This window comes from Hyposmocoma kahamanoa, unplaced genomic scaffold (assembly GCF_003589595.1).
Source record: "Hyposmocoma kahamanoa isolate Upper Pololo Valley unplaced genomic scaffold, ASM358959v1 64, whole genome shotgun sequence".
In the NCBI taxonomy this organism is placed as follows: Eukaryota; Metazoa; Arthropoda; class Insecta; order Lepidoptera; family Cosmopterigidae; genus Hyposmocoma; species Hyposmocoma kahamanoa.
This window is the reverse complement of record NW_020653852.1, coordinates 18,429,115-18,452,208: the sequence shown is the minus strand read 5'-3', so window position 1 is coordinate 18,452,208 and position 23,094 is coordinate 18,429,115. Positions and strand designations below refer to the sequence as shown.

The window sequence follows — 23,094 nt, the reverse complement described above, 5'->3', positions numbered from 1 at the left end:
ATGTGAAAGTAAATCGTTTAAATAAGTTGGCAGAAAATCAAAATGTTCAAACGGTCCATCAATGGTGTAAAACATTTAAAAACTCGCAACTTACTTTGAAATCCATTCTGTAGATTCTCAGAACGTCCAACTGTACGTTTTTTCTGTCATCCTCGTCTTATATAGACTCTTTTATATGACAATGACCTCATCCATTGACAGTAAACAATTTACAAAATATCATTATGTCGTACTCCGCCGACTAGATCATGATACAATCGCTGATAAAAGTTTTAAAATTTATATACTTATATTATAAATGCGAGAGTAACCCTGTCCGTTACGTTTTTAGGCCTAAACTGTTGAACCAAATTTGATAAATTTTGGCATATAGTTCGATAGATCTTTTCTCACAAAAATAAATCTCAAAGGGGGTGAAATTGGGGATGAAAGTTTGTATGGTGGATCAATAATTTCTCAAGTAAGTAGTACAATATCTCAAAGTAGTTTTTCCACGCAGACGAAGTATACGATAGTGACGTCATTGCTCTACAACATATCAAGATACTGAATCTCTAGAGACACGCAGTGTCGAAATTTCACAGGATAAGTACATAAGCAATACTCACACGTACCAATGATCTCTGACCTACACGCGGAACATCGGCGGGGAGCTTATAGACGTCATTTTCATTATTTGTTGCATTCTTTGATAGCCTGTAGGAAACGTTTGCTTTAAAACGTTTAAGTAAATTAATAAAGTTATACAAAAAAAATTGCTCAGACCTTTGGCATCACGCTATAAAGCATCATAGACAGGAGCACTTGTGACGGAATTATTGTCTACAATTTCATTCCACTTCTAGCTATATCATCAGCTTGCACGCATCCACTATTGGAGTTAAGCCTCCACTTGAGTATGCCATCTATCCCGGTCTTGTACCACCCGCATCCAGCCGCTGCCGGCCACCTTGCTCAGGTCGTCCGCCCATCTTGCCGCAGGGCGTCCCACACTATGTTTTCCTTGACGTGATCGCACATTCCAGAACAACTCTGCTCCATCGGCATCATATTTCTAGCTACAGTGAATATTTATTATTTGAGATCTGGGTTATTGGTTCACCAGGGCACTAAAATTTTTTTTTTGTAAATATACTTTTAGACACTCGCATTTTTGTCTTAAACGGCTAGAATACAAAAGTAGTGTTATCGTCAAAGAAAAAAAATTCCCCCGGTTTCGCAAATCCAAATTTTCGACAAGGATTTATGGAAAAGACGTTTGGTATAATTACTAGTTTCAGAATTGCTTAATAGTTTTTGATCGTTAAAACATTGTTTAAGCTTAGGGCATTTAATAATGAAAATGCGAGGTGGCTCGAATTGTGTGTCCGGGAGTGTAATTTCGAACAGTGAAGATAAGTAATAAGATTTTTCCGCTGAAGTGTACAAATTCGAATTGTATTTTGATAATTCTAATTTATGCTAAACGTTTCACGTAATAATCTATCGATTTTATACATCCTAATGAATGAGACAACCGATTCGAAAACCGGAAAATAACTGGTGAACAGGATAATTAAAAACTTAAGTTTGTCTTTAGTTCGTAAATAAAAACACACACGTAATATTTAAATTTGTATGCCATAGATATGATAAGAATGAGCCTCGTTTTGAAGCATCTCCACGGACAATATTATAACTTATTACTACTTATTTCATAACTCGATGTTTATTCAAGAATTAATTAATTATTTTTTCCTAAGGAATTTCTGTAGAAATAGAATTTATGTACACGCAAAATAGGCGTCTTGACGTCGAGTTGCGGACACCAGCCCGTTACACCAAGTACCAAGTTATGTAGAATCTAGAAAATCTTGAAATGTCATTATAAAGTTGGCCTCTTTTTGGTTGAAAATTATGAATATTTGATCCTGTGTAATTTTATAATTATAAATTTAAATTGGTGTTTAGATTCGTCTGCAAAATTTGATTATAATAAATAGTTCGAATAGTAAATGGGCAGTTTTCCTAGAATGGCTAAATTCTTTGACTTCGGGGGTCGAATTTGTTTTCATAATTTCAGGAAAAACATCGAGCGGGAAGGAAAAGAATTCAAACTAACACTTATAAAAATGTAATTGCATATTTTATTCTTAAATAATTCGTTTTAGATTTTTATTTTATATGATCGGATAAAGTACCAAGGGCGAGACATGAAAATTGTCGTTAGTAAGACCGGAGCAAAACAAAAAACTCTATCCTTAAGAAAAACTGGCGCCTTGGCGACACCGCAACACTTAAACACAATTTATTAGCACACAAGGTACTAGTATACTTCATTTCACCAGTTAACTTATTCTAAACATAAAATTTACCACGAAACGTAATATTTCGTAATACATGGAAAATTTTATTCAAGCCGGTGAAAATCGAGTTATATGGACGTCTCGCCACTGTAAAGTACATCCTGTCGTGTAACACATTAGCACTTTCTTTAGACAATATCCTTAGATGTAGCGTATATTTTTTGTAAAGCCGTTATTAATAGTAAATACCTAAATGATTTGATCTAAGAAAACAGTTTTCCCCGCTTCTCCTCCAGTGACTCGACTTAAATCGCAAAAATCTGACTGCGCCCGCCTCCCTAAGACAAAACACGCTTACCCTTCAAAACCGAAACGCGGTAATGCTCACGTTACTGCTGGACGGCAGAATTAAGCAAAGTGGCAGTAAGTTTCTGGACGAACTCTTTCACAAGGAAGTCTATTGTTACCTACCAAGCGTTTCAGCACAGTAGTAAATACATAATACTCCACTACTACACAATACCGTCCACTAACTAAAATGCGCCTAAGTGACAAATGGTTAAATAACCGTTTTAAATAACAAAAAATAGAGCACAAAACTCTCTTCTAAAAACAATTAAAGTTAGTTAACATGTTCGACTTATCGGAACTTACCGTAACCATGCGTAACTGAAATATCACTAAGCAATTTCAATATCCTAAAACTGGGTTATGGTTTTGACGGCAAAAGGATACCTATTACTTATCTAATTACTAACATGTACACATTAATAATCAGAGAGCTTTTTTCTCTACATTAAGTAACTTTCCTATATTAGGCCAAATAGGGTAAGCTAAATAGATGCCTTACAAACAAATTGACAGATTTTTCTAGCATTGTTTAGTGAATGAAAAGCGAAGCGTACTAAATAATAAAAATAAAATAAAATACTTTTATTTCGGACAACAAGTTCCATATTTTGTTAGTAATAATAATAATAATAATAGAAAAAGAGCTTATAAACTAGTGTTAGTAAATGCTTGTACATCATCAATTGGTTAAATCACCCTCCTTACGAAGCATTGCCACAAGGGAGAGGTGATCCTACCAGCTACAGTTTGTAGGATGCTGTTGGGGCTGTCCCGCACTCTGCGCATCAGGGATGCTGTCTTTTTTCGGAGGAGGACTAAAGACAATAGAGAACCGAAGGGGGAAAATGTTTGGTCATCTGATGCGGCACGACAGTTTTCTTAGTCACATAATCGAAGGGAAGACCGAAGGAAAGAGAGGCAGAGGAAGATCTATACGAAGTTATTTGGATCAGATAAAGGAAAAAATCAATATCGTGTCGTATCAGGAAATCAATGCTAAAGCGCTAAACAGAGAATTAAATAATAATAAGAAGAAATTTAGGATGCAAATGACGTAATATTCTAACAAACGTTAAGGAACTAGATTGAAAAACTTGTTTTAAGGCGTTCGAAGACGACAACACACCCTGGCTTGAATTCTATGTATAAACTGTCAATATTACTTAAGCAAAATTAAACCTTTTGCTTTTGCATAATGGTCGTAGTTTCTGTATCAAAAAGAGACAGAGTTCTCTACTTTATATTGTTAAACCATGTTTTAAACGGAGAACACGTAAACTTTTGTTCTTAAATGTATTTTGTACGCTATAAAAAGGTCGCATCATGTTTAATGTTGTTGATCATACTTATTGATAACAAACAACTTTTGCAAAAAGAACAATGGCGAACTCCCATATACATTTTTGTTGAGGTAATTTGTATGCGTCTGCTTATGAAAAATGTGTGAAAATATAGAGTCGAAATTACTGAACAAAAGTTGGTTGGGTTTACTATTCTGAGAAGTCTGAAATTAAAGATATTCCAGTTTGAAGTTTTGGAGGTTATGTCTTACCTAATGAATAAAATATATTAAAATATATCGGTTATTATATCAAAATAAACTACAGAAGTCTTAAACAGAGTTAATAGACGCTGAATGGTGTAATGGGTTTGTGACGTGACGACACTTCAGAAGAAATTATTTCTTATCGGTATCGGTATGGCAAAAGGCATGAAGTTAAGCCATAACAAAAAAACTGAGTTAATTAATGCATACCACAGACTATTGCACTGGTAACTTGGACACAAATTATTTTTCTGTGAAACGTGCCATCTATCCCTGATTTTGGAAACTTTTTTGTCAGTTTTAAAATTTTCTCAGAGAAGGAATTATCTACTTTATTTTTTGTAATGATCTCTTATTACAAATCGGTCTTGTCAGTACATTTGATATTATGTGAACTATCTTAATGTGGACCATATCCATATGTAGGTACTGAAATTCTTTTTTTAGCGGCTAGATGTCGCTCGACGTTGAGATACTAAGAAACTGACAGTTGTAGATATCGGTCCGGTAACATATTAATTAGTCATTAATTATCTAAATCTATACCATATTAAGACTGTTTATAGATATAACAGTTTTAAGGCTTATAAAGTGTGCTCCTTGGGAGGTTTCATCACGATGTTTTCCTTTACCGAAACGCTCATGATAAATTTTAAATAAAAATTCGCAAAAAAATTGCGAGAAACTCAGAGGTGCGAGCCCGGACTCGATCCCACGGCCTCTGCTTGACAGGCGGTAGGTCAAACCATGAGTTTCATTTAAATGTGATTTTATTTCCAGACTTAGATAGGCCGCTATTATAGTTTGAAAAACTTAATGAATTTATTTTATTCAAACTTGTAATTAAGACATTTGAACGCGCTAACGAATTGTTCTTTGTACGAGGACCAAATTTTAATGACTATGTCAAGTTCAAATATAATATAAATAATTTCTCACACAATGTGTAATAATAATAACATTTATTACTATTTGCCAAGTTTTATTGAAATCGGTTACAGGAAAGTGCGAGAAACCGGATTCATACCCTGGTTTGCCACACTTAGAAGTGGAATATTTTCTTCGTATTCGTCTTCTTAAGTGGGAATAATAGCGAGGTACCGTCTTTCCAACGAAAAAATCGAAATTGGTTCACAAATATTAGCCGGATTAATCGCATAACCTCCTCCATTTTTTGAGTCAGTTAAAAATTTGAATGAAATTTTCTTGAAATGTTATGACTCATAAGAATGTCTACTTCTTGTAATGATCATGTTAGTTCTTCTTTTCGTCAATGCATTTAACTAAATTTTATTTATAATTGTTACAAGAGTAAAGTTTCCGTCCATTAAAACAAAGTGACGATTAGTAGTGCATAAAGTTTATCATGTTATGAGTCTATTATTAAATACCTAGAAAGATAAAGCACATTTAAGAAACTGATGTTTTGACAAAACAAACAATACTATCTGTAATTATGTAATTTATTGTTTTTAGTTATAGCTCTTTGTAGAAGAGTGGAAAGAGCGAATTTGCTTATTGCTACAATCGTCAACGTAGAGCGTCAATTACAAATATGATTTTAATTATAAAAGGCCACAAAGTAGCGCTGCAACTTGCAGTGAAATTCGCTACGAGCGTGTTTGCACGAGCGTTGGATGATCTGACGCGCATTTTTTACGGGCAACCAGAACAATTATACGAGATAGGGGCGCGCACTGATCTGGCAAATGCGCTGGTTTGAGGTTAATAACATAAAAAGGTACATTTAACTTACGTTGTACATTAGATGTTAAAGAAATCTATACAATTTTACTTTGGAAAGTAAGTTATTGCTATTGAAAAACGAATAAAGTTATGAAATTACAAAACTTTCTTGAACCTGGCAGTGTTTTGGTTTGATACGATAATTACGATAGAATGTCGTTTTTTATTGTTGAAATTTGAGCCGCGACAATTGTTATTAGACCCCTATTAGATGTCAGTGGGCGTAGACGTTTGCGCGATCTGAGAGTTTTCACTAACACAGGTGTCCCGCAACATTGTACTGCATTTCGGGTGCGTAATTGTCAAACCAAAAGACAGTATTGATGCGTACCGTGTAATATCAAAATAATTTGTACATTTAAAACTTACAGTGCATTTTATTTTTTAACATCTCATTTAAAACACTAATACCTGTATAGTTAAATGTCAGGGTATAGATTAGGCCTAGGGAAATCACATGAGTGCTGTTAAATCACAGCATTGTAATTTTAAAATTGATTTGACACGCCAGTATCCCGACCTCCGATGATTAATCACTATTATAAACATTTTTGTTTATTGTAATCATAATAAATAGAGTTATTAATGAATTCTTGGGAAATGGTTTTGTTTACGTTTAATGTTATTTGTTTATCACTTGTTCTACTTTGAATAAGTGTTTAGCGTTTGATCAAAACATAGTGAGTCAGACAATAATTATTCGGCGTGTCGCACCAGGCGCACGATTTGCTTGTCCCGTTTCTTAGTAGTAGTAGAGTTTCTTGTGAAACAGTTCGTCCAGAGAATTACTGCCAACTTACCTATTTCTACCGCTAAGCGGTAATGTGATCATTACTGCGTTGTGATTTTGAAGGGTAAAGGGTGCTGGTGAAATTACAGGCATATGAGACTTGTCAACTTAGGTCTCAGGGTGACGGGCGCAGTGGTAGTGCCCCTCAAATCTTTGAGATTTAAAGCTCTGAGTGGCACTGCCACTGATATTGACAGGCGTGTAGTTTACTATCAGGCGCACGACTTGTACGTCCCGTCACTTGATATTATATAAAAAAAATTGTATCATAAAAAAAATTTACAAGAACACGGGTCATGGCAAAAGTAACATAAGTAAACAAACTTAAAGTTTTTATGAGCTGCCTAATTTTAATGTTTCTTAGTTTACACAACTTATTATCAATAATCAAAGCAATTTGCTAATTCAAAGGGTTTTTATTTAAATCAACGTAATATTTGTTAATCAAATTATTACGAGTGTTTTTAGTTTGAGGAAAATTATTCGCCGACCTTGGTGCCTCCGGCAATAATGGTGGTTCAAGTTCAATAGCCGGTTAAAGTCATTTAGGAACCGAACTTTTGTAATTTATTAAGGTTAAAATAAAATGTTATAGACGTAAAGAATATTAGCATTTAAAATTTATATCTAAGAAAAAATACAAATAAATCTGAAATAACGTGTTTATTATCTCTAAAACATTTGCTCGAGCATCCTGGTTTTTCCGATTGATGTGCCATGGCAGATATTTTTCTCATACATTAATGCAAATGTTTCTTCTACAAGCTATTAAATGTTTGTGACAAATAATGATAGTGACGTCAATAAACTTTGACTTCTATAAACCGCTCGCCGTCATTGAGCATGTAAGCCAGCGATCATCGGTATGTGTGAGTAGTGCTTACTTATCCCGTGAGATTTCTGTACTGCGTGTCGCTAGAGGTTCAATATTTTTAACCGACTTCAAAAAAAGGAGGAGTTCTCAATTGGACTGTAGTTTTACGCAATTACTTATATATCTACATTTGCGAATTGATTTGGAAAATTCTTTTCTTTGTTGGAAAGAGGAATATATCTCAGGTATTACTCGCATTTAAATTTGAAGAAAACATTCCACCTCTAAAGGGAATGAATCCGGTTTCAATAAAACTTGGCAAATAGATGTAATTCCACGAAGTTTTGAGCTCTTAAAAGATATAATTTAGGTTCTTGAACCTGTTCTCTGTACTTTCAAGAACAATGTAATAATAGTTGATAACTGTAAATATATTGGATCAAATTAAAAAAAATATTGTACTTACTCTTTTATTCGAAGCGAATTTCATCACGCTTACGCCACGCGGCCGCCGTGCGGAGATCGCGTGCGTCTAACTGTAATGGCAAAATACACTCTATTCATTTAACTTTTACGTTTTAACTTAAATGAGCATCCCGGGCATTTGGGCGAGCCTGACTTGTCTTTGGTATTGTTTTTTTTATGTAGAATTATGATATGCTTTAGAGCAATAATGTCACTGTTAAGATTTGGTGTGGCCAAACAGCGTTCTCTTACGTCCTTTGGTGAAATAAAATTATTTTTTAAAAATTCTTTACAATGTATTCTACATCACTTACAAATGTTTAGGACGGCATAATAGCTCGTGCTCGGGCGGTGGCTCGCGCGAATGTTTTAAGTAAATTTATACATTTATATATAAAATATATCAGGGGTCCCACCCTCGTAGCATGAAACTACTCTCGAAGTCCGTTAACGAAAAATCGGGCCCATTCGAAATTGCCAAACCGCACCCCTAATGGAAGAATGAATCTCCAATCGGAGAAGATGTGGGTTATATTATTTTGTATCTAATGGAGCAATAGACATCTTTGACGTAACTCCACGCCATTCTTAAATGATGAGTGCGACGTCACGATGCCATATATTCTTAGTTCTAGCCCCGATAGAAACGCACGTCTATAGGTAGCGGGAAAAGGTAAAGTTTGAAATATCTTAGATCAACTTTTCCTCCGGCAGTATATTTAATTAGTTCAGCTTTAATAACCGGTTAAAATCAATTAAGAAGCGAACATTTCTAATTGATAAGGTCAAAGTAGTTTAGTTAAGGTACAATATTACCATTTTGAATTTCATTTCTTACTTAACTAACATATTTAACTTTAAATAACGTATTTATTATAATTTTTTGTGATACCATGTAACAGAGCGAACAAGTCGTGCACCTGGTGGTAAGCAACACGCCTGTCCATAACAGTTGTAAAGCTTTAAATCGCAAAGATCGTAGCCATTGCGCCCGTCACGTTGAGAGACAAAGTTGACAAGTTCCATGTGCCTGTGGTTTTATCTGCACCCTTACCTTTACCCAAAACTGGAAAGCTCTAATGCTTACATTACTGCTTGACGGTAGAAATAGCTAAGTTAGCAGTACCATCCTGAACGATCTCTTTCACAACTTTTAAATTAAAGAAATATCCTTACCATATGAATAACAGTGTCGAGTACTTGCCTTGAAAGGCAGAGAACGTATTTGGAAACAATATTAAAAAGTAGTCCAATGTATTCTAAACTTTTTAACCGACTTCAAAAAAGGAGGAGGTTCTCAATTCGTCTGTATGTTCTTTTTTTTTTGTATGTATGTTACACGATAACTCCGGTATTTGTGAACCGATTTTCATGATTCTTTTTTTGTTGGAAAGGGGGTATTTCCATAGTGGTCCCATTTCATTTTGAAGAAAATCATCCACCTCAAAGGGTGGCTGTTCACGCATGAAGATTCATTTTTATAAATAGCGCCTAACTTTAATTTAGGAGCAATTACTTTTAGCAATTATTTAGTTGATTTTGCTATTTCTCCAATTCAAGGTGTTTTTCTCTCGATATACTTTGAGTAGTGTCGTAGTGAGAACCTATTTTTATTATCTCCAGTATCAAGTCCTGTATAGTGGCGAACTAGGGGATATTTCAATGAAACTTAGCAAATAGACGTAATTCCACGTACTTTTGAGGTCGTTTTTTTTAGTACTCTGTACTGAGATTATTAACAATAACACATGCTCTGCGTCATAATAAAATAAATCGATTCCTACAATGGACACAACGGCAACTTAATTTTTGGACCTGTTGTGTTTTATTTTAATTTTTGTTTCCACAAAATGCTTGTTTTTTATTTCGAATTTTGTTTTTTGTTTTTTTATAATCTTTTTTATACAAAATTTGGTGACCACAAATAATAAAGAAACAAAAAACAAATATGGCTGTTTACAAAAGTAACATAAAATGACCAAAACATAAAGATGGCAAAGTGTTCATTGGAGGTATCGAAATAATATATATATAAGATATATAAATAAGATTGCTACACAACAACTAAAGTACCTGATGTTGAATAAGGAAAATAGTTTCCAATCCAATAAATAACAGTGTCCTAATGTCTGTGTATTTGGTATAAATAGTGGTGGTGATGATGTCCGTGGTGGTGAGGTTCACAGTTATGGTTATGATGGTAATATTTGTTAATCAAAATAATCACCTGTACTAAATTAACACACGTTTTTGAGTTAAAAAAAAATATTTATGGACCTTGGCGCCTCCGGCAATAATAATGGTTCAAGTTCAATGACCGTTAAAGTAAATTAGGAAGCAAACATTTCTAATTGATTTCTAATCTAAGAAAAACATGCGAAGAACTTTTAAATAACATGTTTATTGTCTTTCAAACGATTTACATAATATAAATAACGTTGAAAATTAATATCGCGATATTAAATCCTCATATCAATCATAAGTTTCCTTTCCAATAAATAACATTGTAAATAACATATTAATCTTTATATTTGGTGTCAATAGTAGTGGTGATGGTGTCCGTGGTGGTGATGTCCGTAACCATTCTGACCATAGCCGTCATAATATCCATGTCCTTATGAAAACAAAAATACAACATTAGAATATAAAATACGAAAACAGAAATATTATTTATTTAATTTATTTTCTTTGTAACTAATTCTTTTTTAAAGTGACTAGATCAAGTTAGTTAATAATTTAACTTTGTTAGTTTAATGTTAAATTATTTTATGCAAACCAGGGAGCAAATCTTAAAAACGAAATAGAAAGAATGTATTCGTTATAAATCCACGTCAGTTAATGAAAACTTTTCTAGAATTTCAAATTAGAATTTGTTGCAGTCGTTTGTGTTCTTATGACAAAACTAAACAGCTTACAACCCGATGGGTACCTAAATGTCACTTAAGTATTTATTGCAAGTATCTGTTACAATAGCTTAAAATTTCACCGAAGATAATTAATCTCTTACCATGCCCACGATATCCGTAACCGCCGTGGCCACCGTAGCCACCGTAACCGCCATAGTCACCATAGTCACCATAGCCACCATAGCCGCCGTAGCCAAGTAAACCAAATGTACCTAGGCCGCCCCAGTCGCCACCATTATTATCGTAGCCGTAACCATAGTCGCCACCATGATGTGGTGCAGCTGAGAAACGAGAAATAAAAACTCAAAATTATAAGGTTTTAATATTGTTGAATTTAATTAAAAAGAACAATAAATCACAACTCTAGATATTAAATTCTAGAGTACCTGGGGCACTAAACGCTTTTTGTCATCTTTTATCATGCACACAGCCTAGGAATGGAGTTCCCTGCCTGCGCCTGTGTTTCCGAGCATATACAACCCGACTATCTTAAGAGGGAGCATGCGAAAAAAGTTTTGACGTTGGCTCCGCCCAAATTTGTGAAACATATGCCTGAAGTTCGCGTGACATGCGACAGGAGATGTTGAGTTTTGCGCATTAAAAGTACCAAATTCGTTTTAGTGGAATAACTCTAAAACTAAAGGGATTAAAAAAAATCCACAGTAAGAGTTCTCGATCATGCATAAATATAATTAATTATCTAATTTTTGTCCTAATAACCTGTAGCATTTCGAGGATGAATCGAAAAAATGTGAAAATTAAAGGTCATTTCGTGATTTTTATCTATCGAGGAAACTTTATTGTTTTATGTTTCTGATTAATGTCTATGCTTGAATATATCGTGTAGTTACTCATACAATATTTTATTTTTAACTTTAAAGTGGATATACCCCTCTAAAATCGAAGATTAGGAATTTTTCCTCTGCTCCCTCTTAAAGTTGCGACTGAATAGGCATCATCTGGGCGAGTTCGTACCATCGTAGATCCTATCTTTGCTCCAGAGCTAGCTCGTAATCAAGAGCAAGTCCATTTAAATTTAAAAAGTCTCGACAATGTTGACTCGTTAATAATTCAAATGGGATAGGTAGTTTGTACAAAGCATACTCATAGAACTATCCACTTGATTTGTTTTCTGTAGAAAAAATAATTAACTTACCGTAAGCTGTCACGGCTAGTAAAACAACAACGCAGACGAGCTGCAAAATAAAACACATCACAAGACAACACAATAAGATCGATAAAGAAAAGAAAGGAAAAGACATCGATTTTAAGTTGTTCTACCTGTTACACTGTACACTATGTCTTTCTTTTGTGAATTAATGAATTGCACACAAATTACAATGACAACACAGAACAGTAATGTAAGTATCACAGAGTAAGCTAATATACAACAGGCAGCCTTATAGCTAGGTAGCAATTTCTTCCTAGCAATCTTAGGATAGAAATTTAAAAGCTGGAACGAGGGGGCAACAAAAGAATATCTTCTAAGTGTTTGAAATAAATACACTACTCATTAATAAAATAAATATATAAATAATAATAATAAATACATATATGATTAGAATGTATACATATAGATAAATAGACATTTAATATTGCTGCCAACAGTGGATTTTTGTTACTTCGTCAACTGTCTATGAGTTGCTTCCAAAACACCATCACAATCGATAGTTTATTTGTTCGCGTTGTTAACTATGAAACAGTACAACAATAGGACTTCACTACATAATTTCACTACATTACACTGATATTGAATACTGCGTTTTGTCATTGGAATCCATAATAAGTTATAAGTTGCACAGTACACATGGTTACACATTCGATAAATTATTTAAAAGAATGTTTGGCAGAAATTCATTCCTATCTGCTCTATTTCAATATAAGACTTTTTTTAGTTTGTTTATGGCACATCCGTTTGTTCGTACAGTAAATAGTATGTGTAAGTATTTAAAAAGTTCACTACTTACTTTAAAAACCATTTTGTAGAATGTCAAAAGGCTTAACTATTACGCATTTGGTCCACACACGTCTTATATAGAGTCTCTAAGACCTTGACCTTGTCCTGTGACACTATAAACATTTTGCAAAATATAATGTTGTCGTTCCTCATTGACTATTTCACCATACAATCGGTGACAGAAGTGTTACAAAATATTTTGTATCCTGAAATAACGGTGCTAGTAACAATTTTCGTTGTCGATTTTCGTATTGTCAATAGAAAAAGGGATATGAAAAATTTTATTTGGATATTTGTACCCCCTTTAATTTTGCGATTTCTTAAAGTATATTTTTGAAATAGTAACATCTCCATAGTACGTACCCATATCGCTTAATCACTGAGTCTTCTGTCTTCGTCCTGTTTTTGGAAAATTTAGTTTTATGTTGCATTTACAAGCAAGAACGCGTGTTTGAATTTCCCGATGGTTTTCCAATATTATGTCACTGCATATATCACTTTATATTTACATACCTTCACACCTATCTCCCACTGGGGCTGGTAGAGTCTATTGACCTCCACATACTACGGTCCAGACTAAATATTCGCTGCCGATGAATAAATATATTTCAATGAATTATTCAATTCCATTCACTATATTCCTACCAATATATACACTATTTCCGTATAATTAAAATTAACTATTTTGTAGTTCTATGTGCATTCCATTCATACTGGATTTAAATTAAGAGCGTTTAGATTTAATTGTTTGGATTTTACAAATATTTTTTAAGTTGATTATTTTCAGTAACAGTACCTAGATACCTAACTGCTCAAGTTCAGTCCCGTAGCTTTTTACATAAGTTTTGTTCGTAGTGACCATCCCTATCAACCTCTTGGTTACACGGGAAGAGAATAACCTGTGCAAGCACAGGGACTTTATAAGTTCAGGTCCTGACCCCAGATCAGTCCATAATCTGGGTTGTCACAGACCGTTGTCACGGATTTCATCCGTTTCTCAGAAGGTTGGTGCCTCAAGTGAACGGCTCCAGGTGCACGTATAGCACCTTCTCTATTTTCCAGGTACGTACCGGAGCTGTTGGTACGCTCCTTCCCGTTGTGCATTGCACAACTAATGGTTGCCACCGTCAAGCCTTTAAATCTAAATACAACTACCAACTTCCCAAGCTTGTAACGGAGCTGTAGGCACGTTCACTTGCCGACGCCTCTTTGTGCGTCTATCTAGTTCCTATTATTACTATGCGGCTGAATATCAAGCTTATCCTCTACTAATTAGCCGGACTAGCACCGGAGATGTTAGTCACAGTGTCCTGCACAGTTTCGGGACATAGCTTCCATCTTAACGTTCCACTCACGTGCCCCGCACGTTCTTTCGCATTAGGCCATCGCCGAAACTGCTGGCGAGGGAGGGAGCTGTCTGCGAAATGGATGCCTCGGCCACTCTTTACCAGGGCAGACGAGCTCCGGCGTGTCCATACCCAGAAACCGGGTCTACCAGAAACATCCATTAAAGCGTATCACTGGCAGAGAGCTCGGTCGCCTGCCGTACCTTGATCTTACTGGGGAGCCCGTAGTCCCTCCAAAAAGACCTATTCATAGGGTCGATAGATAGGAGAAACTGCTATGTATAATTTAAAGTGAAAAAAAAATATTGAAAGTGAATACAAATATTTGAACAATGTCTTAGAAACCTCATAAATATTTGCGACGCCGATTTCACGCCGATCACGCCTTCGCCGTCCCGGTCGAAAAACCATCAAACACCGCGGCCACGATTTACACGAATCGGTACACATGTCAAGCCTAGACTTGCCAGTTTTGATTTTTACTTTGTGCAATTTAAAATAATCAAACGTAATAATTTTTGTAACCGAGCAGTGCTCCTAGCAATTTGTATAGTAAAAAAATTAAGTAAATTACAAAATTATGCAACTAGACGTTATATTGCAGAGTAATAGAAATACTGAATGAAGTTTACTCGTAATACATAAGAATGTGTCCTGTAATGTAATAGGCTATATTATTTGTGATAGAAATAATTTATCGCTTTAATTCACTTGTAACTACTACGCCTTTTTTTGGTAAGTAGGTAAAGGTAACATTTTTCCACTGAACTGTACGAAATTCGAATTACATTTTGAAAGCTCATATATATGTTCAACATTAGACATATTTTTGTATTAAATTTAATGGATATGGCAATCGACTTGAAAACCAGAAAACAACAGGTGGCTAACAGGTTTTTAAAAAAATGACGTCTAGTTTTACCTTGTTACTTCTATGACGTGTCTAGTGACCTCAATATGAAGGGGAAACGTTTTTGTTTTGTCATTTCTATGAGGTGGTTTTTAAAACCAACTTATATAATTTATGAGGCATCATAAATATATAGGTAAGTTTTTTACAATTTATTGACCAAAATACAGAAAAAAATACTTATAAGTAATTATAAGCTTTGCTCTTCAAATCCCGGCTTTGTCCTCGGCGAAGGATTTCGGTCTAATTTAATTAAAAACATAATATAATGGAGCAAAAATCTTAAAATTAACTTAATTACATCTAGACAGGTACAAAAACATGCTCATTTACATAATGCATATGCATATAACATTAGAGACAAAATGTCATTTAATTTGTTTGAAAACTACGTTGCCATATCATTGCGGTGACAACTGCGCTTTGATTGGCCAGCCCGAATTCAAAACAATTGACGGGTGTCGTCAATTGTTTCACTTCAAATTGAGTAGTCAGTTTAACTTGAGCGTTGCTATAATGGACGAAAATTGACAAATATAATATTTAATCACCGATGAAATGTGATTCCGTTTGTTTTGTAATTAGATCCCACGAGCCGTCATCGGCGGGGGAGGGTCCATACACTGGTTTTTAGTGGGTAGGCCTAAGAGCATCCATTAACAAGCTTGTAATGCCGGCTGGGTCCACAGAGTAGAGTCCCACATAACTCTGCCAAATCATTTCCCGCGGCGGGGTACGCGTAACGTATTTTCTTATGTATAAAAAAAGGTGGGTTTGACAGATAGACTAAAGTGAAACCGAATGGTGGCTAAGAAGTGGTTACAAAAACGTGGGAAGTACTGGAGCGAGATAGGCAAGTGACATTGTTTTATTGAATCGAAGTGACGGGACGAACGAATCGTGCGCCTCAAACTTGCGCCGCCGCTGCGACTGTCACCCTGAACACAAAGTTGACAAATCTCATATGCCTGTAGTTTTATGAGTGCCCTTGCCCTTAATTTAAAAATAATCAAAATCATCTATATTTCGTAGGCAAAGTAAATTACACTTGAAAACCGGAACGCAATAATGCTCACTTTGCTACTTGGCGGCAGAAATAGGTATGGTGGTGATACTTAGGGAAGTATCACCATCATATCTATTTCTGGGGATATTCAGGGGAACGAACTCTTTCACAAGCAGATTTACTGCTAATAAATTGGTCTTACTGGGACCTTCATTCCGTACCTATGTTACTGAGTAAATATAACATTTTATTTATGTACTATATTCTAAAAACAAATACAATACTTATTATTAATTTTTATTATTATTTTTTAAACTATTATTATTATTTTTTCCATATTGTCAACCTCGCATTTCTATCGCAATTCCTAGGTCCAGGTGTAATATAATTACAAACATAAACAAAAATGTTTTTAAAGTCAAAACGCAAAAAAATAATGATTAGGATACGACACACATAGACCTTGTTAATAAAGCAGTCTTCTTGGGAGTGACCTTAGATAGTAAACTTCAGTGGTTTCCACATATATCGTCCCTGGCCAGCAGATTAAGCTCCGCTGCATACGCAGTACGCAGAATACGTGAGCTTACCAATGTTAGTACTGCTAGACTAGTTTACTTTAGTTACTTCCATAGTATAATGTCCTACGGGATTCTCATGGGGTAAAGCGGCAGATATTCAAACCATATTTGTATTGCAAAAACGAGCGATTCGTTCTGTGTACCTTCTAGGCTCTCGGGTATCTCTCAGAGAAAAGTTTAAGGAGACTGGTATCATGACTGTGGCATCACAGTACATTTACTCAAATATTTTATATGCCCGTAAAAATATACATAATTTCAATAAGAAAGAAGATATCCATAATATTAACCTTAGAGCTAAGTCCAAACTCATGGTACCACGATTTCGTTTAACCAAGGTAAACAACTCTTTTATGGGGAACTGTATACGTTTTTACAATAAGATTCCGGAGCATATATTAAGTTTATCATTTCCTAAGTTTAAAAACTACATTAAAAATATTTTGATCGAAAATTCATATTACAAAATTGAAGACTACGTGTTAGATAAAGATGTATGGAAAGACGACACGGCTCCAGAATCCACACAAATTTGATTCAAAGTGTATTCCATAGCATTTAAGTTTATTTGAAAAGAGCAATCCCTAGAGTTTCTTGCTCGTTCTTCTCAGGGAGGTCAGCGTAGTGAACGAGCAGTAGCTTAAATGTGACGTTTTCAAGTGTAAATTTATTTTACCTATGGAATAAATAATCTTTGACTTTGACTTTGACTTTGACATATTTGTGTGTAGCAAAAAATTACGAATTATATTGTGGGTGAGCGGAATAAATACAAACAGAAATGAGTATATGAGTAAAGTTTGAATACAATACCTGTGATTTCTTTTTATAGAATGAATAAGTGCCCATTTGACCTCCATCTTACCTGATGGAAAGTGACGACGATGGAGCATGCGCACGTAAATAATCCTTGGAATATTCACAACATAAGAGTGGAACCCCAGCCTTCGTTTAGTCCCCCTATGATGGCAAGTGGAAGGCGGAATTAAATCGTGCAATTCTGTGGCACACTCTCCGTGATATATCGTGTAGAATACCAGTGAGTACGCAATATTACGACAATGATTAATACTCTGCAGTTTTGCCTTTACTCAATCCGATTCACTTATAAGCTTCTTGGTACACTTTTCAACTACTGGTGACTAATTGGTATTTAGCAAATCCCATAGGATGGAAAAGTTATTTGTAAGTAACTGCGAAATAACGGTCAATTTATAATTCGTTACTCATTTATATGTGGAAACAGAAGTTGCATAGATTGCCGGAAAAAAATTAAGTATAGTTTCATTGTGCTCGGCATACACGCATTGAATGCGTATTGTCTATTTACTAATAAATATGTAAATGTAGGTATCGGTACGTTTTTTTAAATTATTATTCTAAAGGAGAAACCATTGACCTACAATTATATGGACGTCGGGTCCGCGCTAAAAAGCGCACTTGTAAGGCGCTAAAATCGTATACAGAGCGCCAAACTCCGCTTTAGTCTTCATTTGTTCGACTGACAGCGCGATACTGCGATGATATTACAATTTAAATTTCGAATAGGTTGACTTGGGACATTTTTTTCGTGGTTTTTGTATTAGACCCGTCGTCCATTTATTTGTAAGTCAATGGGAGAAACACAAACGCGGATCTAAAAAATCGACCAATGATTCTAATCATGTGGCGGTGATAGTGATGGAATCAATTTCAGATTTTTTTTATAATACTAAATGACGGGACGAACAAGTCGTGTGCCTGGTGGTAAGCTACACGCCTGTCCATGACATTTGCTGTGCTCCTCAGATCTTTGTGATGACGATGACGAGAGAGACTTAATTTCTATTATTAATTAATAATAAATTGAACTTAATAAAAAAAATCATTTAATAAAATTATTTGTAAAACTTAATGTAGCGTAAATTGGAATGTTTTCTTTGTAAAATTAAAAATAAGGCATTTAATTAATAACTATTGTAACTATAGTGAAAAAATAGGGTGGTTTGCATCAATATTAGACATAACTGGTTGAAGACTGTACCACCTCAGTCAACCGTGACCATAGGACTTGTAAAGGGCCCGAAACGTCGGTTTGTTTGAAAAAACAAATATACGCGATTTAAATCCGGAAAAATGTTTCATTTCCTAAACGTTATTCTGTATAATTAGATGGAATGTGTATATATGACTAGAAAGGTGGATAAATTCCCTATCATATAAATATAAGGAATATTTTAATGACATACATAAGTTATGTTGGAAGAAATAAAATTTTCATTACAAAATTGAGGTTATTTCTTCACGCCAACCACATTTCACACAATGATTTCACTGTATTCTATTGACAGACGGCACAATACACATACACAACATTGAAGTAGAGTAGTTTACGCGCTCATTTCAATTATTTTTATCACTTATTTGTCAATTGTCTTATTTGGCCCGAGCGCGAATTACGGCTATTGTATCCAGGATTGCCAATTTGTGGGGAATTCCCCAAATTGTGGGGAGTTTCAACTAGATTGGGGATTTTGTGGATTGGCGCTATGTGAGGAAAATGTAGGGAATCTAATATTTTATCATTTTGTTTAATCTATCAATTACTGATGCATCGCTAGTTTGATCGTTACTGTTAGAAACACTGTGATGGACTATATCGACGTGTTTTTCAACATCGCACAACCCTCGTATTATTAACAAGCAGCTTAAATAGAATTATTATTAGAGCACTTGGTTTTGAATTGTGAAATTACCAGTCGGTGCGTGTTGAGTTCGCGATTCTTTCTCCCGCTTAGGACGGTCTCCGGTATGAAGCAAAACAAAATCAGCTATTGATAAACAAAGCCGAGCAGTTGGTACTTCCACACCACAACTTACCACCCGTCAACTTTAAATATTAAATATAGGTCGAAACTCATTGATTATTTCTAACATTAACATAGTGTCACCAAATGCACAACAAATAATCAATTTACTTAATTTTGTAAGGCAAAGTAAAATGATTTTTTATTCAGACTGATTACATATTAATGTTGAATCTAATTAATATTATAATTAATATAACTGCCTCCGTGGCCGAAAGTTACCATGCCGGACTGCCATGCAGAGGTCCCAGGATCGATTCCCGGGTCGTGAGAAATATTTGTGTGAGTTTGGGTAAAAGTTGTGGTTTGTGGTTGTGTGGTAAAAACGTGTGTCCATGGCATCCGCGATACAGGGCTTCCCTAGTGCGGGTCTATGTTGAGTGTGTACGTTATTATTATTATTATTATTAAAATAAATAAACGATTTGAGGTCATCTAATTGTATAATTAGTTTTACTCTTTACATTCTGTTTACATTCACAGCAAACGTAATAGATTATTACATTTTGAGTTTCTTAATTCTTTATTATATTTTTAAGCGATGTGTTTCTAATTAATAATGAAAACTCGAGATGTGGGGAAATTGTGGGGAATATGAACTTTGCTCTCCCCAAATATGGGGATTTTAACCGAGATTTTTGGGGATTTTGAACAATTGGCATTGGCAACGCTGATTGTATTGAATGATGTGACTTAATATCCAAGGTTCACTATCTCCATCAAATCTTTTAATATTCTTTACTTTATCCATATTGCATGAACTCTTACAACGTTTAATAGAGTAAATACCCTAATTGTAGTATTTTTTTAAATAAAATCTACTGAATGCGCGCTACAACGTGATGACAATAAGTACAAACACTACAGAATGTCTATAAATTAAATATATCTAGAATAAACTTAAGAACACAAGTTTTTAGAGTATTAATAGACTTTACTGGATGTGTATAGAACAATTTTACTAAAAATAATCAGTTGTTCTACAGATGAACTTAAAATAGGGAGTATAAGATGACTATAAGAGTAAATCTTAAGAGAGATTACACTTAATTAAGTTGTTTGGTATTAAAGTGTTAAAATTTTGACTTGAGTGAAATAAGTCTATAAGAACAATTTCTTTTTTCTAAAACCATTTATAGAGAACTATTATCTAAACCAATACCATATTAAGACTGTTTATAGATATAACAGTTTTAAGGCGTATAAAGTGTGCTCCTTGGGCAATTACTTGCATAAGACTAACAAGCGTTTTGAGTTTAACGAAAACAATATGGCGACGTACCAACGTCTTCGAACGATCTTCAAACTATCCAAGAATCGCCGCGATACTTGGATAGTTTGAAGATCGATAATCGATTGAAGTCATTTAGAAAGCAAACTATTTTTTTTGGTTATTATTCGATTGTAAATTTAAGGTAAACTGGAAATTTTCAGGTAGCACTGGTTCACTGTCTAATTTCCAAGTGACAATTTTTATTATTTAAGTATTCTAGTGAAATATTAATGAATATTCTGGAATAATTTACTTAAATACTTTTTTTTTAAATCCCATGGAAATTAGACAAAGAACACAAAAATAATATTACATCGTTTTCAAATTAATTTCTGAAAACAAAATAAGTATACTTTTCAAAATAACATATTTATTATCTATAACTTATACAATGTAAATAACAGTATCTAACATCCGTGTATTTCGTGTCAATGGTGGTGGTGATATCCGTGGTGGTGATGTCCGTAACCACCGTGGCCATAGCCGTGTCCATATCCTTATTAAAAAAAATACAATATTAGAATTTAGAATAAGGAAACAACGTTATTTTTCAAATTTCTTTTCATTCTTAGATACATTTTGTAATTAATTATTTATTTAAAGTTACTACATGATATTAATCAAATTTTAACTTTGTTAGTTATATATAATGGTAAGTTAATTTACGCAAAATAGTGGGCTAATCTCGGACCACAGAAAACATAAAGTGATCAAAGATTACAAACTTCTTCTGCAAAAATTTAAAAAAATATGTTTGATGAGACAGTAATTTTTTTATCAAGAGTTTTGAATTATATTTATGTTAATCGTAGTCACATAGTGGTTACTTACCATGTCCGTAGCCATGTCCATAGCCATGTCCGTAGCCACCATGACCACCGTATCCACCATGTCCACCCCAGCCACTGTACCCGTGACCGTAGCCCCCACCGTAGCCTCCATGTGGCAAAGCTGTGACTAGAAAATAAATTTTCAAATTGAAAATTATGAGATTTTCAGTCTGTTTCAATTTTTATAATTTCAAGGGATACTACAACAACTAGACCTTTCTAGAAATTAATATCCAGAGTTCGGACGGAATGTTCAACGGAACATATCGTGTTTCATTCAATTGTGAAAGTGAAGTGAAAATGATATAGGAAATTTGGTTTGTACAGACCACACTTGCAAGACTACATATTTAATTGTTTTTCGTCAAGTGTGTAAAAATGAAATCACTTACCATAAGCTGCCACGGCTAATAACAGAACAACGCAAGTGATCTGTAAAATAGAGCAGGATAAAAAGATCCATTAATAAAAACAAAAAAAGGTCATCGATTTTAAGATGTCTCATAGTGTACAATTCATCTATTTTAAGCTTAGTGGTTTCGAAATTACTTCTACAACTGTTGTGTGATGGTACAACATAATACACTGGTGGTTGTGGTTTGTTCGAGAAATATTGTCACAATCGAGAGTTTGCTAGTTAATTTCGAAACATAAGACTATATGAATTACAATGAAAAAACACGGTATTACAAAAAAAACAGTGTCATTTAGAGAAAATTATCCAGTGAAATATATAACAGTCTAGCGATTTTACTATTTAAAATAGTACTTATAATATAATTTAAAATAACTTAAACATGTTTCACAAATTTTCAACACATCACAATATTTTTGGAATACTAAGTTTTGTTATTGGAAACGATATTAAGTTGTAACTTGAACAGTGGTTACATCAAAGATGATTGCAACAACACATTCAAATTCAAGAATTTTTACAGTTTGGGTATAGCTTCATTTTGCAGATATTTAAAAAGTGCAGAACTTACTTTGAAAACCATTTTGTAGATTGTCAGAAAGCTCAACTGTGACCTGTTTGGTCCATACACGTCTTATATATGTCTCTTGAGTCCTTGACCTTGTCCACAGACAGTAAACATTTTGCAAAATATAGTTTTGTCGTTCCCCGTTGACCAGTTCACTATACAATCGATGACAAATGTGTTCAAAATATGAGCAACAAATATAATCGATGGAGGTTATATCAATTTTTAATTCGAAATTGTGAAGCTTTACAAAATAAATTAGAAAACTTTTCTTCACTTTAAGAGAGAAATTAGCTAAAAACCTCACAAATAGAGCCCAAACAGATAGTTTCAAACAATAACTCCTGAGTCTCCCTTATATTAAAAATTTGTAAATTTGTACGAAACCATCAAGGGCTGTATCAAAATCGTAAAGATATCCCAACTAAATATGCATTTCGAAATATAAACAGATCGGTA

At 34.3% G+C, this 23,094-nt stretch overlaps 1 protein-coding gene and 1 long non-coding RNA gene across 2 annotated transcripts; both read right to left on the bottom strand.

The window, feature by feature from the left end:
* Positions 1–10,534: 10,534 nt before the first annotated feature.
* On the bottom strand, positions 10,535–13,964 carry LOC113230931 (keratin-associated protein 19-2-like). Its single transcript, XM_026465040.1, has 3 exons — positions 13,799–13,964; positions 11,005–11,184; positions 10,535–10,611 (listed from the first exon to the last, which is right to left on the bottom strand). The coding sequence occupies exons 1-3, from the start codon at positions 13,962–13,964 to the stop codon at positions 10,535–10,537; spliced, it is 423 nt and encodes a 140-aa protein (XP_026320825.1).
* Positions 13,965–21,172: 7,208 nt separating this feature from the next.
* Positions 21,173–22,239, bottom strand: LOC113231142. The gene is made up of 3 exons (XR_003310535.1): positions 22,045–22,239; positions 21,654–21,779; positions 21,173–21,318 (listed from the first exon to the last, which is right to left on the bottom strand). It is a non-coding gene; the product is annotated as an uncharacterized LOC113231142 (long non-coding RNA).
* Positions 22,240–23,094: the final 855 nt, after the last annotated feature.

What these genes read in the sequence shown, in the direction of transcription:
- LOC113230931 (XM_026465040.1), bottom strand. Translation starts at nt 13,964, where the DNA reads ATGCACAACGGGAAGGAGCGTACCAACAGCTCCGGTACGTACCTGGAA. An exon ending in AGATTATGGACTGATCTGGG is followed by an intron (nt 11,185 to 13,798) that starts GTCAGGACCTGA and finishes CTCGTTTCTCAG; the next exon opens with CTGCACCACATCATGGTGGC. An exon ending in TTACGGATATCGTGGGCATG is followed by an intron (nt 10,612 to 11,004) that starts GTAAGAGATTAA and finishes TGTTTTCATAAG; the next exon opens with GACATGGATATTATGACGGC.